Source organism: Anopheles nili, chromosome 2 (assembly GCF_943737925.1).
Source record: "Anopheles nili chromosome 2, idAnoNiliSN_F5_01, whole genome shotgun sequence".
In the NCBI taxonomy this organism is placed as follows: domain Eukaryota; kingdom Metazoa; phylum Arthropoda; class Insecta; order Diptera; family Culicidae; genus Anopheles; species Anopheles nili.
Genome location: NC_071291.1, coordinates 76358587 through 76373728, shown reverse-complemented (window position 1 = coordinate 76373728; position 15142 = coordinate 76358587). Strand labels below are relative to the sequence as shown.

General features: G+C 48.9%; 3 protein-coding genes across 3 annotated transcripts; 1 reads left to right on the top strand and 2 right to left on the bottom strand.

Annotated features, from left to right (window-relative positions):
• The first annotated feature begins 1107 nt into the window (after positions 1–1107).
• On the top strand, positions 1108–3060 carry LOC128731765 (facilitated trehalose transporter Tret1-2 homolog). The gene is made up of 3 exons (XM_053824906.1): positions 1108–1149; positions 1541–2740; positions 2806–3060. The coding sequence occupies exons 1-3, from the start codon at positions 1108–1110 to the stop codon at positions 3058–3060; spliced, it is 1497 nt and encodes a 498-aa protein (XP_053680881.1).
• Positions 3061–3146: 86 nt separating this feature from the next.
• On the bottom strand, positions 3147–8509 carry LOC128721184 (axoneme-associated protein mst101(2)-like). The gene is made up of 6 exons (XM_053814908.1): positions 5774–8509; positions 4967–5722; positions 4749–4890; positions 4266–4682; positions 3927–4200; positions 3147–3844 (listed from the first exon to the last, which is right to left on the bottom strand). Exons 1-6 carry the CDS (start codon positions 8507–8509, stop codon positions 3439–3441), a joined length of 4731 nt encoding a protein of 1576 aa, XP_053670883.1. The 3' UTR covers positions 3147–3438.
• A 4089-nt stretch (positions 8510–12598) lies between these two features.
• On the bottom strand, positions 12599–14890 carry LOC128730997 (transcription initiation factor TFIID subunit 5). Its single transcript, XM_053824092.1, has 4 exons — positions 14756–14890; positions 14113–14692; positions 13712–14048; positions 12599–13622 (listed from the first exon to the last, which is right to left on the bottom strand). Exons 1-4 carry the CDS (start codon positions 14816–14818, stop codon positions 12647–12649), a joined length of 1956 nt encoding a protein of 651 aa, XP_053680067.1. The 5' UTR covers positions 14819–14890; the 3' UTR covers positions 12599–12646.
• Positions 14891–15142: the final 252 nt, after the last annotated feature.

Below are 15142 nucleotides of genomic sequence, written 5' to 3'. Positions count from 1 at the left end.
GGAAGCTAGTTTAGCGCGCGCGTGGAATCACCGTGGAACGCGGCGAGCTAAAAAGGGTTTACAAGAGCCGGAGGAACTCAATGTGGCATGTGTTTTTGATTTTCTGACGCACCAGTGTGTTGGTCCGTCGGCCCTTCATTGTAGAACCATTGTAGTGTCGAAGTGGTGCGAGAACATCTGATTAGAACCGGCGCTGAGCTCGAGCGGAATCCGAGGGTTGGTGAGGCGATTAAGTTGGAGAATGTGTTTATGTTTTCTAGTGTTGTTGCTTGAATAGTAATGGTTTTGGGTAAATTCGCTTCGAAATCTACACGTTTGAGGAGTGGTTCAGAAGCGTAGTTCGATAACATTTATCAATATTGAGCTAATTAGAACAATGTTGAATGTGACATTATATTTGATATAAATCATGTTGAATATGGCATTATATTTGACGCACCTTTGCAAGGATCGATTCAACGAAACTGCTTCGATCGCTGCATAAGAAAATGTGCCGCATACGTCGAGCTCGCAGGTGGGGGGATAGGTAAATAAGCCGATCCCTATAGAGAAGTCACACAGCATCTCATGCTGGGGCACAGTTTGCACAAATATCGCAAACCGACGATACGCGACTGGAGGCGAACAGTCGTTGGACCGAAATCAGCGCGATCAGTGTGTCGGTAGCGATTGGACGTCGTGGAGCTTGAAGGATAGGTTATCGTGTGGCGCCTGGGAGAAACTGGCCAACCGAAAAAATAAATACATAATTCGTTTGTCCACGTTCACCGAACACAAAAGTGATCCGACCAGTTTTTTTTTTCGCCCGTAAACCCGCGTACGAGACCCTATTCAACCGGTCGACAACGGCACGATCGCGTAACGACCGACCTAGGGGTAAATTTGGCAAACGCCACAAAGGTTAGGGACACTCGCGCGTGCGGCGATGCTCTAAACCACCTCGAGCTATTGTCCGGGCTAGTGATGCGCGTTGTGTATTGAATTTCGGACAACGTGAGCGCTGTCAAGGAGGCCAGGTGCTTTGCATACCAACATTACTAACGGCTGCAAAAAAGTATCTCAGTGTTTTGTTAACTATTCGGAGAAGCGCATTTCTTTAACACGACAATGGCGGACGAAAAACCATCCACAATAGCGGCACTCAAGCAGGTGAGAGAATTAAAATTTACTCATTCCGTAGGATTTTTTCTCAACTTTCTGATCTAATGGATGACGACATGTGGCGTTCCTAGACGATACGATCTTCCCGATCCCTCGAATATGGCCGCTGTAGATCCCATGATTAAACGAGTCTCTGAGCATCCAAGCTCGCGCTGCGGTTTAATTTAGTTAGTGCGGAGTTTGCAATACAACGACCGACTTGTTCAATGGGATCGACAATTGCGAACGTCACGTTTGAAGCTTCTGGATGTTTGACCTTCAACTTTAACCTTCATGAAAGGCATTCTGCGGACAACCTTAGCGTGCAGCAGTCCCGAGATTCTCGAGCTAATTCACCACATTTGACCGAATATTTCCTTGTCTATTCATCTCAATGTAGACGCTGCTCTCACTGTCAGTATCACTGTCGTACTACTGCATAGGTCTTGTACGAGGCTATTCGGCTCCGGCAGTGCCATCCATGCACGAGCTAAACCCAGCACTACTGCCAACGAAAAACATCGCCTCTTGGGTCAGCTCCATTCCCCCGTTCGGAGCCTTCTTCGGTAGTTTGGTGGCGTTCCCGTTGATGCACAAGATTGGCCGCAAGTACACGGTCCTGATCGCATCGCCCTTGTGGGTCGCATCCTGGGTGCTGATAGCAACCGCCAACGACTGGCGTGTCCTGTTCGCGGCCCGCATGCTTTCCGGGTTCGGTGCTGGACTTTCCCTGCCAGCTGCCCAGGTGTATGTGAGTGAATGCAGCGATCCAAGGATTCGTGGCGTCATCGGGTCCTTACCGGCACTCGCCATGTCCTTCGGCATACTGGTAATGTACGTCATGGGCAAGTTCTTCGACTGGCGGCTGCTAGCGTGGATCTGCTGCGGGATGGCTTGCTGCCTCTTCCTAGCCGTGGCCTGTTTTCCACAGAGCCCCGTCTGGTTGAAAACACGGAAGCAGTACGAGAAGGCACACTACTCGGCCAAATGGCTCCATCTGCAGGGTTTCTCGTTCGACCCCAAAGCTGCCTCGGTGGCGATCGGATCGCAGGGCAAGCGGCCTTCTTGCGACATTCCCAAGCCCTTCTCGAAGGAAGCACTGCTGAGGCGAGAGATACTTATCCCGCTCGGTATCGGTCTAGTATTGCTGTCGATCCAGCAGCTCAGCGGCATCGACGCCGTCATCTTTTTCACGGTAGAAATCTTCCGTTCAGCTGGCACCTCGATGGATGGACATCTGGCAACGATCATCGTAGGAACGGTACAGGTAGCCAGTAACAGTGCCGCATTGTTTGTGGTGGATCGCGCCGGTCGCAAGCCGCTACTAATCGTTTCGGGGTTAATTATGTGCATGGCGATGGCGTCCATGGGAGCCGCTTTCCATCTAAACTCGATTGGCAACACTTGCTTCGGGTTTCTGCCAGTCATCAGCTTGATCGTGTTCATGATCGGATTCTCGATCGGATTCGGAAGCATACCGTTCCTGCTGATGGGTGAACTCTTCCCAACTGCCCAGCGAAGTCTGCTCAGCTCCCTCGCTGGATCCTTCAATCTGGCCATGATGTTTACTGTGATTAAAACCTACCACCCGCTCGAAGACGTAAGCTCAAGTCCGCGCTGGTACACATTTGTGAAAGAAGCTAAATAAATCCTTCCTCCTTTCAGCTCATCACCACATCCGGGACGTTCCTGATGTACAGTGTGCTCTGTGCGTTGGGTGTCGTGTTCGTTATTACGTGCGTTCCAGAGACAAAAGGTCGTGAACTGGAGAGCATCCAGAAGCTGTTCGAGCGTCGGCCACATGCTTCGGTTCAGCAGCACGAACTGGGAGGTGAGAAAACGAGCCATGACAATCCCGTCTTCACCGCTACCGACGAGATAGTGCACCATCACGAAAAATCAATCGATACGAAGCTGTAGTATAGTACGTAAGCATAGGTTAGATGCATTCACTTCTCACCTGACACCAAATAAAACTAAACATTCCGATTCTGATGTAACTCACTGATACACATTATTTATTGCACATCGTGTTGAAATGGTCCGGCCGTTTTGCCGAGGGAGCGAGCAGCCTGGCGCTCGATGTGACATTAAAAGTACGCAAAGGAAGTACCCTCAGACGGAAGTCCGTTGGGCGGAAACCGTCGGAGAATGAAAAAGAAGATATTAAAAGCATCCAAAACTAAAAACAATAGCTGAACATGAACATTATATCGAACGCATCAAACGTGGGATTGTGATTGAGTAAGCAGGAAATTATTTCGCTGGTCAGCACTAACGAATTCGATCCGCGTAGGTTTATCGCACCACAAAGTAGTAGTAGTTCTTGAAGATCATGGGAGCAGTCTCATCCGAGATGAAGTTACGATCGGGGCGCTTCGAGCCAAACGGATTGATGGCTGGAGGTTGAACGATCTGCAGCGTACGAGTCGATTCGCGTTGAAGCCGGTCCAGATCTAGCGGAGATTCAAGCTCGGTATATGCCGTCACAACCATCGGGCAATTGGCCTCGGTGGCAGCATGAATCGTAGCTGGCCACGTGTCCAGACCACCGTAGCCCGTGGTACGATGAAGTCCCGGGTTGAAGAAGCAGATCAGGTTGGGTCGTTGATATCGCGAGCTGTGCCGGTAGTCGTGGTACATCGTGAGACACTGGAAGTCAAAGGCCACCACGCGACACTTCATGCGACAGGTGCGGCACATTCTACGGGTGATTTCAAAAAGGACGAGCAAAAAGCTTGGTATTTATGCGTGAATAGTTTCGTTGCACCATCAAGGATGCATACCTGAAACGACTGATGACATCGATGGGCAGATTTTCGACGTTCAACTCCGGTCCGACGAAAACCACACGCAGTACGGCGACCTCCGGTACGAGGTGAAGGAAGAACGCTTCCCACTTGTCCAGCGTGTCGCCCTCGAACTGCAGCTCAGCACCTACGAGGTGGATCGTGAATGCATTTCCAAACGGCAAGCCAGTCTGTTGGTACGCATGCAGCGCGGTCAATGGAGCCGTCGCTATCTGCGACAACACGGCGTAAACGCACTCATCCCGAGGAGCTACACGAAAAGGGACCTATTAGCACTAAACGCCACAGACAACTGCTGACGCGTGGTGATCTTACCAGCCGAGTTTTTGTACAGTAGCTTGAAGGTGTCATCGACGCCTGCCGGGAGGAGTGTCGGTTTCGTGATGATGCGCGACGGCAGAACGGGTTCAATCCGCCCGAGAATGCGCTGTCGCAGGATAAGCTTCTGGAAGAGCAGGTATGCCTTGCACCAGCGACGATGAGAGGCCTGCAGATGTGCTGGCTGTGCGGCGCAGTACGTTACTTGCCGGCAATCCGTGCACTCTGTCAGCATATCCTGTCGCCATTCGCGACAATCTGGTGCCAGACAGATGCGCGGAAACAGCACAATCTCTCGCTCGAACGCCAGCATAGGACGCTTTAGCGTTAGCTCGATCTGGTTGAGTGTGTGGACGCGCAGATTCCGGTACTCCTGGACGTTCAGCTTCCGCGCCAGCTGGTACAAATGTCCTCCTAAAGAGAGCAGTGAAAGAAGGATTGATCTCCGAAAGCAGTTATTAAAGCTCCTTTGAAACTCACCTCTGTTGGAAGCGATTTCACACAGTACCGCGCAAAGATCCCGATGAGCTGGTTGGTCAACACGCCGGTGTTCTTCGCCACAGTACGACACCATCTTGCATCGCTCGCAGTGGAAAAAGTTTTTCAGCGGATTTTTACACACCTGCCCAGAACGTCAACGAAAAATAGGAAAGCTTTAAAGAACGGCCTACTTGTGACAGACTGATTGCTCCATCTACCTGACAGATGGTTGCTATGAAGACCGGTCGCGGTGTAAACTTGTACTCGATCGTGTCTTCTGACTCCTCGTCGAGCAGATCCTCTTCCAGCTCGTCTTCCTCCGTTGTGTCGGTGCCCGGGGGTAGCGTTTTCGGTAGAATTTTGGCCATCGCCGCCGTCGCATTTAACGCTTCCAGCTGCTTCTCGACGTTGAACTTCACATTCACCTCCTGCAGAGTAGGCATTAGCATGCGGATGGCGTCTTTCGTCAAAAACGACCCAAACGGATTCTCCTCGGTATCCGCCACCAAAGGGTTAGTGTCTACGGATTTCACCGACGCGGACGTAGATGGACGTTGATGGCTCGCGGACTCTGACTGAGCAGCTTCCGTCACTGATTGGGGTTGATTCTGTGAGGACTGCAGAATGCGGAGGATACGTTCAAGATCCAGCTTGGGCTTTTGCTTAGGGGTATCTGCAGGCGATGAGCTGGCACCGGCGGTGGTTTCATCAGCCACAGACAATGATGGCTTCGGGCGCGATGGAAAGAGAGACTCAAAGAGCGCAGATGGCGAAGCAGATGATGCCTCGCGGCTGGTGGAAGCAGTTGGATTGGTGGAGCTGTTAGTGGGGTCGCTAGCGTTCGAGGATCCGTCGCGATTGCGCTTGGAGCGCGGATAAGATAGCAGCACGTCCGCGATGGTCGATATAATGTCCATGTTTTTCTTAAATGCTTCCGCCCTACTTTGCTCCGCTGCCGGCGACCTGCAATCAGACTGAATTGTTGTCAAATGTTTATTCTGTAAGGATGCGTTGGCAATCGTTACCGTGGAGGCCTTGCCGCTCGGCTGCTTGATGGGGGTCTTCATTTTGGCGGTGCTCTTGTTGTGGACGTCCGGCTTCGGTGGTACTTCGGGTTTCTTCTGCGCTGGTTTCGGCTTATTTGCTGCGGCCGCACCTCCGGCGGAAGCGGGCTTCTTCGTTCCGTTGAGTGCCTCCTCGGTCAGGCGAACGGCTGCGGCAGCGCCCTCTGGAGCGGAATCACCGGCGGGAGCCGCGGGAACTGTGGCGGGAGCTGGAACGGGAGCAGGAGAAGCAGGAGCGGGTGCTGTGCTTGGTGGAGTGGCCACTGCTGGGCCCTGAGAGGCTCCCGATGCAGGTGCTGCTGCAGGTGCGACCTTAACGATCTTCTCCTTCTCGACGGAGGGCGATTTTCGCTTCAGGAACTCGGGCTTTGGCGGAGGTTCGGGCTTTTTGGACGCTGGTGGTGTGCTTGGTTTGGGAGACGCTCGCGCAGCTGGAGCCGATTTCGGTGGAGACGGAGCTTTGGCAGTGGTCTTCGGTGGAGAGGCACGCGCTGCAGTCTTTGGCTGTGGTGGAGCTTTTTCCGGAGCTTTGACTGGCGGGGTTTGTGGTTTTCCGTTCGCGGGAGCGGCCGGTTTCCCATTCGCGGGCTTCTGAGGGGCTTGCGCTTTGGGGCTGGCGGGTGCTACTTCCGGGGTCTTGGGGACTGGAGCGGGTGCTGACAGAGTTTCCTGCGATTTTGCTACCGAGACGGGTTCAGCAGAGGAGGCAAAATCGCCGCCTGGTCCGTTTTTTGAACCGGTCGCTTTGCTGGAACCTTTTTCGTCCTCGGACATGCTGTTTTTGGGCGTTCGTTTATTGTTCCTTTTGTTGTTTTTGGCGTCCTGCTTCGGGGCGGCCTGTTTTTCCTGTGTTGGAGTTGCTGGAGCTGATCCGTTCTGCTGTTTCACTGCTTCACCGTTTGTCTTTCGCTTCGCTTCTTCCTCCGCTTGTTTCTTGGCCTTTTCTTCCGCTTCCTTCTTCGCCTTTTCCGCGGCCTCCTTCTTGGTCTTTTCTTCCGCTTCCTTCTTGGCCTTTTCCGCGGCTTCCTTCTTGGCTTTTTCTTCCGCTTCCTTCTTAGCCTTCTCTTCAGCCTCCTTCTTGGCTTTTTCGGCAGCCTCCTTTTTAGCCTTTTCCTCCGCTTCCTTCTTGGCCTTGGCTTCCGCTTCCTTCTTGGCCTTTTCTGTGGCCTCCTTTTTCGCCTTTTCTTCAGCTTCCTTTTTGGCCTTTTCCTCGGCCTCCTTCTTTGCCTTTGCTTCCGCTTCCTTTTTAGCCTTTTCCTCGGCTTCTTTCTTAGCTTTTTCCGCGGCCTCCTTCTTAGCCTTTTCTTCCGCTTCTTTCTTGGCCTTTGCTTCCGCTTCCTTCTTGGCCTTTTCTTCGGCCTCCTTCTTGGCCTTTTCCGCGGCTTCCTTCTTGGCTTTTTCTTCCGCTTCCTTCTTCGCCTTTTCCGCGGCCTCCTTCTTGGCCTTTTCCTCGGCCTCTTTCTTAGCCTTTTCCACGGCCTCCTTCTTGGCTTTTTCTTCCGCTTCCTTCTTGGCCTTTTCCTCCGCTTCTTTCTTGGCTTTCTCGTCTGCCTCCTTCTTAGCCTTGTCCGTGGCTTCCTTCTTGGCTTTCTCATCTGCTTCCTTTTTCGCCTTATCAGCGGCCTCCTTCTTCGCCTTTTCCTCAGTCTCCTTCTTCTTGCTCGACTCGGAATCCTTGCGCGTGCGAGCCTGCTCCTTCTTCTGCTTTGGACTACCAGGGGCGGGAGCCTTTGCTTCGTCGGCTTCCTTGCGCTGTTGCACCTTCTGGTCGATTTCGTTGATCATTTGCTCCACAATCTCAACGCGTGCCTTGGCCTGTGTCAGCTTCGCCAGCTCGGCTTCCCGTGCTGCTTTCTCCTCCAGCAGGAGCTTCGCTTCGGCGTCCTTTTTCGCCTTTTCCTCGATCAACCGTTTCATCTCCTGTTCCTTGCGGGCTTTGTCCTGTGCCAGACGCTTCGCCTCGTTCTGGATTTCTACCTTCTCGTTGGCTAATTTTTTCGCCTCCGCTTCCTTTCGAGCCTTCTCAGAGTTCAGTGTTTTGGGGGACGGAGCCGTTTCCTTCCGGCTCGGCTGTTCCTTCTTTTGCTGCTGGGCCTGTTCGTTTTTGGCGCTCGTCAGCTTCTCAACCACCTTCTGCTCTTCCTGGGTTTGCACCTGCAAATGCTGCAGCAAATTCTCCACGATCTGTATCTTCTTCCGGAGCTCTTCGGCGGTAGGTGGCGTCTTGCCCTCCGGGACAACCTTCGGAGCGTTCAATTCGGTCTGTTCTAGGGCCCGCATAAGCTTGCTGCGCTTTTTGCGCAGGTTCTTCTTGACTGTGGCAGCCGAGGAGGCTTTATCCTTCGATTGTTGTTCAGACCCATCCTCCGTTTCTGCCGGCTTCTTCTTGCGGCTTCGGCGGCTTCTTTTCCGCTTCAACTCACCACTCTCCCCATCGGAACCACTCGCTTCCGCGGCACAGGTTGTCGTTCCCTGTGGAACACTCCTCGGTGGGTTGGGCTTTTTCTCCGTCACGGGCTTCACGTCAATCTTCACCTCTTTGACAGGAGCAGGAGCTGAGGCGGCAAGGACAGGTTTTCCATCGGCCACCGGTCTCGTAGGAACAGATGGGGTGGCAGACGCCACCTCAACCGGTGCAGAAGTTTGCTCTCCTTCGGCAGTGGCTGCCCCATTTTTAGCCTTCCCTTTTTTCGCCATCCCTGTGTAGCTAGCGGCGTAGCTTGGATGTGATAGGTATTTTCTGCAAATAATCGTATGATAGAAAACATTACCGGTCGGCCCACATAGTTCTGCATCCACGAACCAAAGGATTTAAGCAAAGAAACCTCCATCATTGGATATTATTATACCGATGCAAATACTTGAAGCAAATACCGCGTCTTGGTGAGTCTAGTCTATATTCACGAATATCAGCGCTCTAAAGATGGCGTGCATGTTTACGAAGCCGTAGGGATCTAAATTTAGTTCTAAATATATGCGCTTCACCGCAAAAAAATCAAAACCATGTGTACGTGAGTCAAAAACACCTTTCATGCTAGAAACGCGCAAGTTTTAATCCGCCATAGTGTCGCGGATCGGGGGGAAAAACAGCACTTGAGTGTTGCTGCCTCGAGTTTCCGTTATCGTTCAGCATATATAATTGCGTTCAAAAAAGTATTGGGTGATTAATTTGCGATAAAATTGGAGCGATCGTGCATCAAGTTTCAGATAGTTGATTTGAACGAAAAGTAGATGGTTTGCTGTACATGGCGACTAAATATACAAACAGTATATACAGGTAAAAAAAAGTAATAAATGTGTTGGCGCTTTGAAGCGTTGTTTCTTTTAGCCGCCGTACACCTTGTGACGTGTTTCGGAATCCGTGCTCGACTCAAAATCCCGTACCCATTTCCTAGCGATGCCCTTCGTTCTCGAACACCAGCCCCTAGATATCGCTCGAGGTACAATGTCACGGTTTTGTACGAGTCGGTGTAGACATTTTTCACCCAATAACCATTTACCATCAGCTGGTCCGCCATTAGAAGTCACCGAGCCATTGACCTGGGCGTATTTTTAAACAAACGCTAACGCGCGCGTTTTGTTTTCAATTTGGATGGGATGCGCTGCTTTTTCGCTTTTCGTGGCTTCTGGTGAAACGTTTTCATGTGGGACGAGTTTTTTTGCGCTCATCTTGCTGTGGTGTACATTTTTCTTTTGCCATAAGATGATCTTGATGATAAATTTCGTACATACGCCATAAGGGAAAAGGGCAGCAAGGGCGTGTATGTGTGAAAGATGTCTACATTCTTCTTTCCGGTAGAAGGTTAGCCTGTAGCACGGCTCAATGTCATATGCAGGCCAACCGGCGTGTGCTGTAAATTAATGTTGCAATTTTGATGCTACCCTTCATCGAATCCACAGAATTCCGAACACCAGCTCAGACTCCTGTGAGGAAAATAACAATAAAATGTGAAGCAGCTTATTGCTACATGTGTCATTGGACCATTGCCAGTTTAAATTAGTGTCCGCAAGATGGACATTTTTTAACTACTAGTAGATTACTATAACCATTGGAATACTAATTTCATTTATTAGTCATCAAAATAAATACATTTTTCCAGTATCATCGAGAGTTTGTGGTTAAGCCATCGATGACGTCATTTGCATAGAAATATAATGGAATATCAACGACACATTTTGCTCAGAAGAATTACTAAAACATAAGCAGCAAAACACTCGCTTTGTAACTGCTCATGGTATGCATACCAGAATGGACAATGTTGCAGGATTACAAACAACCAGGCGTCCGCTTTTGGTCGGATCTTCTTTTCATTCTCTTTCGCACGTCCCGATATTTGAATATAGTAGTAGCCGACAGCTGTCAGTTACAGCGCGAAGCTGAGTGATAAGAAAAACTCTGCCACATATTTACGAGATAACGCGAATGTGTTACCTTTTAAGCATTTTAGGAGGAATACATAATTAATTGTAACTCAAAACTGAGCCCGACGTACAACATACAAACAAGACCATGACGATCTACGAAATTCAGTCTAAATCCTAAGCCCTTTTAGGCATCGTTCCCGAACGGGATGACAACGAATACAGCAAGATCTTACGGGATATGCGGAGTGTGTGTTCTACTCTATATTTATAGACCGCCATGTGTCTGCTAAACCATCGTTCTCTAGTCGTGGCAAACGCATTGTCGCCTCAAAACGGTCTCAATAATCGCACACTTTATTTCGTCACTAATTATAAACAAGCTGCAGATACGCGTTCTTCTCGTCCTTTAATTTTTAATATTTCCCCTTACTTTTAAGCTCTGGATTCTGATGATGATACTGTTGCGATCACGTCTAAAGAGCCGTAACCATAATGAAAATGGCTACGCTGTCCTGAACGGAAAATATGCAAAACACAACGCGGGCAACCTAACCCTAAGCAGGAACTGCTTATGTTGGGTCTGGACGGTGACAATATTTTGCATTCTTCGATGGTGGTACCAGTGACGAAAATGATCTGTCGTTCAAATGAAATGCTCCATCCCGACAGGGCCGTTGTGCGCCAGCCAAAAGGCTAGCCGTGTCAACAAGAACGGGACGATCCAACAGGAGTACATGCGTTGCATAGTACATGGTACGTTTCGAATGGCAAGAGAACCCTAAAACAGCCCGATTAAGTAGTAAGACAAACAAACTGCCAGCAAGAAACGTCAAACAAGGAAAACGCCACGATCGGCTAATGGCGAGACAGAGCTAGCACACGCGACTGTCGGCCGGCTCAAGCGACAAAATTTTCACAGTTTCAACAAAAATGCTATTATTATCTTTTCCCACTTTGCTTTCCACATGGGCGCTTTTCCTAGCGCTCGTTGGCGTGCTCCCGTCCCGTACGAGAGCGGATTTCCATTTCAAGTGAGAACTGATGGTAAGGGAATCATCATTGCGGATGAATTCAATTTAAAATATGTTGCTGCCCATCGTAAACCGGCACTGATGGAGGCGCATCTAAATTTCGGTTTTCTAGGTACAATTTAAATACGATAAATAAAGTAGAAGGAAAAATGCCTCAAGCTCAATAATCTTTTCATCAGTGCCGACAGTGTTCTTTGAAATAGATCCTCTGCGATCTTCCCACCAACAGCGTCGAACCATGCGAGGATCAAATACAACACATGTTCGTAACATTCATCTAAAAGAGAATATTCTTGCTATGAGAACGTCTGTCGAAAACGCATAAAAATCAACCATCGTAACAACACCGTCATAAATCTATATCGCACAAATTGGAGGAAAAGAAAACCGATAGTCTAGACCGCATGGTTCAGCACCGATCTGCAGTGTTATGTAACTGGCACACCAGCATGGCCTCTGGGGTAGCGACATTTGAAGATTTTGCTGTAGAAAAGTGCAAACTTCTCGACATTGAGCGCTAGTAAATACTTTATCTCTCTCTTTAACAATTTACAAGTCGGCTGATCGAAGCACTTGGAGAATAAAAAAGTTATATTCCTCAGATCCTCATACATATTAGCAATAGACTCGAAATATTGGTAACATACTTTATGTGCTAGCTTCAGTTGCTTTCCTTCTGCAAATCACTTGAACCTTAATCAATTACAAAATTCACTGTGGATCCAATATTAGATCCACTCGGGCACGTATCACGTGGGACAAACTTCTATACTGCGCAAAGGTAATTCCGGCACGGTGGTTCAGCTAAAACTGAGAACGAATCTGGGTGTACGGCACACAGCCGGAAAATAGCGTACTAGTCGGACGTCGAATCTACGGGAAAGCCTGTAATCCGAAAAGTGGAGAAGAGAACTCTACTCTTAGCACACGGTTTCCACGAGAGCGAATCCGGCAGTGATCCCACAAATGAGATGGCTACATATGCGCTCTCCTGCTGCCTTGTAGTCAACGAAGTTCATCTCAAAGATTTTCCTCCTTTTCGCCTCAGCTTCCTCGCGTGCAAGGGAAATATATTTGGCACACATAAAATGCCAAACCACAGGTAAATATGTGTACGCCTTGAAACAATTGCTCACTACTTGCTTAGAGTTATGGATTGTAGTTGATACCCATTAGGAGGAAAATATTTTCGCTTAAAAATGAAGCCCTATAAGGATTACGAGATCCATGGTCAATTTGTTTGCTGCAATTGTCATTAAAATTTATGATCCGAAAAAATCTGATCTAAAGGCGAACCACGCTTCGATTTCGGTTTAAATACAACTATTACGAAAGTTTTTTCTTTTAGGATTCAATTGATAAATGATGAAATTTTTATTATAAAGTGGTACAATATAAAATTAAGCGGTAAGCACGCTTCTTTCGCATATATTTTCATTCAGATTCCCAGCTCGTACATACCGACTCCGAGGAGCAGGTTGCGTCGCGTGAAATGCAGCGTCAGGAAAGGCGACTGCTTTGTGGGAAACGTGCGCAGCAGATACGGTTCACCATCGCGCACGTCCGGGTTGTGCGAGACGTTTACATTTTCTCCGCTTATGTCATCGACGAGCTTGGTAAAGTCCCACAGCTTGAGAGCGCAGTCGAGTCCGCCAGTCGCCAGAATCGTACCATCGCGACTGAAACAAATCGAGTGTATGGAAGCGGTATGACCCGTCAACGCCGCGATCAGATGCCCGTGAGCAAGATCCCATATCAACACCCGGTTGTCGGCTGATCCCGAGGCGAGGTAACGGCCACACATTGAAAACGCCAGCGAATATATTGGCGCCTTGTGTCCCGTGAGCAGGCGATGATGGTTTCCTACGCAGACGTCCCACAGGCGCACTGTGCGGTCGCTTGATCCCGTCGCAACGTAATTGCTGTTTGGATGGAATATACAAACGTCCACATCCGACAAGTGTCCGGCGAAAACACGCAGCGGCTGATGGTAATCCGTAGCCCATAAGCGAGCCGTTTTGTCGTGCGAACAGCTCACAAAATAGTGACCGTGCGGTGAAAATCGAACGTCCCAGACGGCGTACTGATGGCCTTTAAATATGACAACGCATGTCCAGGTGTGCAGTGACCACAAGCGAATGGTACTGTCTTCCGAACAGGAAAGCAGCATCGTTCTGTCTGGTGAAAACGAGGTACGGTAGATTGGACCACTGTGACCGTGCAGTGTGCGAGAGGTTTCCGCTTTCCGATCATCCAGCATGCGAATCAGTACATCGTCTGCGTCGCGATCTATCTCCTTTAGTTGCTCCGCACTCTTCAGCTCGCGCAACTTAATCGGTGTCATCGACCACACCTTGATAGATGAGTCGCTAAACCCAACCGCCAGCAGGCTGGAATCTTCAGCTAAATCCGCACTGAAACAAGAGGTCCAAATGTTTGTTTTAATGTCTGTTTACGAAAACCTGGCAACGGAGAGAGATTACGCTAATTTATGTAGCTTTACCAGGTAACGGTGTGATTTGCGTTCAACAACGTGTACATGCAAATGGATGGCAGTAGATCCGGTCCAAGATTGACACGTTTCGTAGACTCACGAAGAGATTTGATTTTCTCCATCTTGTCGAGATCCTTCAGCTTGGGCAGTGGAATGCGATCCAGAGGAGGCGCATTCGGGTCCGATTTCGATTTCTTAGAAAACAGCGGATCTTTTTTGGGTTTCTTTTTCTTCGGTTTGTCCGGTGCGTCTGGATCCATATCGTCGTCTTCTTCAGGGGGTGCAGCCACCAACGTCTGTACGTCCGGTTCCTTTAGCAGACCGTAATACACCTTGATTTTGTTATCTATTCAAAAGAAAACGTAATATTTAGTACAGATAATAGTAGAGGACAGCATAAACGCAGCTACCTTGCCGTTTGGCTTCTCCCGTCATTGCCCCACTTGTAGCATCACACTGAGCCTTATTTCTTGCGACACCTTCGTACAAATCGAAGTACATGTGCTCATTGACAATGTTTAGAATAACCGACGCCTTTTTTTCGTGCAAATGCCGTTTCAGCAGCGACAGCGTGTCGCGAGATATACGAATAGTGAATGCGTTCGACTTGAATGTGTCGGTGATGTCGTTCCCGCTCATTTCGTCCCGCTTTGTAACCATCGCCAACTTTGCAAGCTCATCTTGATAGTAATACTCTTGTTCCGGGCCAAACTTTGTTATTAACCGTTTGGCTTGCTTCTCATGGCTGTTGTACACCAATTCGATGTACATGTGGACCAGCACGGGGTATAGGATGAGCGCCAGCTCGTGTTTGTAGATGTCGAGCGATTCTTCTACGAATTTGCGCAATTCCATGTACGACGTTTCGTAAATGTCGGGATCCCCTTCACTTTTGTACGCCGCCAGGACACTGTTAACCTCAGCTTCGCCAGCCACATTCTCAGGAATATCTGTTAGCCCGGCTTCTTTTTTCAGCAAGTCTTCGGTAGCCTACAGAGATGATAATAAAAAGGGCATTAGCAACGAGCAAACACAACATACACCGATCTATACCTTTAAATTGTACTTTTTCACCACAGCCAACACCGCCAACAGGTCGGTTTTGTTTTGTGCCATGATGTTGAAGGATAATATTCCTTATTGTGTTCTTTTTGGGAATACAATCACTTAAAAACTGGTACCTGAAACTGGAGAAAACCAAAATATTACTTCAACTTGTATTCCTTGTTCTCACATTGGATGCAAAATAAAAGACATAATATAAAACGAACGGTGAACAAACAGGACACGCGTTTTTAGAGGCTTTTTAGGCAAACAACATGCGTGTTAATTGCAGTTTTACAAGACAAATTCGCGCGATGTCGGGAGCAACAACACTAACCTGTAACTCAAGAAAAACCGACTGAACAACAAAACTAGCTGACAGTATCACAACGTACA

Coding starts and splice junctions, on each gene's coding strand:
- LOC128721184 (XM_053814908.1), bottom strand. CDS start 8,509: ATGGCGAAAAAAGGGAAGGCTAAAAATGGGGCAGCCACTGCCGAAGGA. Junction 5,723..5,773: donor CGAGCGGCAAGGCCTCCACG/GTAACGATTGCC, acceptor ACAACAATTCAG/TCTGATTGCAGGTCGCCGGC. Junction 4,683..4,748: donor TGAAATCGCTTCCAACAGAG/GTGAGTTTCAAA, acceptor TGCTCTCTTTAG/GAGGACATTTGTACCAGCTG.
- LOC128731765 (XM_053824906.1), top strand. CDS start 1,108: ATGGCGGACGAAAAACCATCCACAATAGCGGCACTCAAGCAG. Junction 1,150..1,540: donor CAATAGCGGCACTCAAGCAG/GTGAGAGAATTA, acceptor ATCTCAATGTAG/ACGCTGCTCTCACTGTCAGT. Junction 2,741..2,805: donor CCTACCACCCGCTCGAAGAC/GTAAGCTCAAGT, acceptor TCCTCCTTTCAG/CTCATCACCACATCCGGGAC.
- LOC128730997 (XM_053824092.1), bottom strand. CDS start 14,818: ATGGCACAAAACAAAACCGACCTGTTGGCGGTGTTGGCTGTGGTGAAA. Junction 14,693..14,755: donor TGAAAAAGTACAATTTAAAG/GTATAGATCGGT, acceptor TCATCTCTGTAG/GCTACCGAAGACTTGCTGAA. Junction 13,623..13,711: donor GCAAATCACACCGTTACCTG/GTAAAGCTACAT, acceptor CTCTTGTTTCAG/TGCGGATTTAGCTGAAGATT.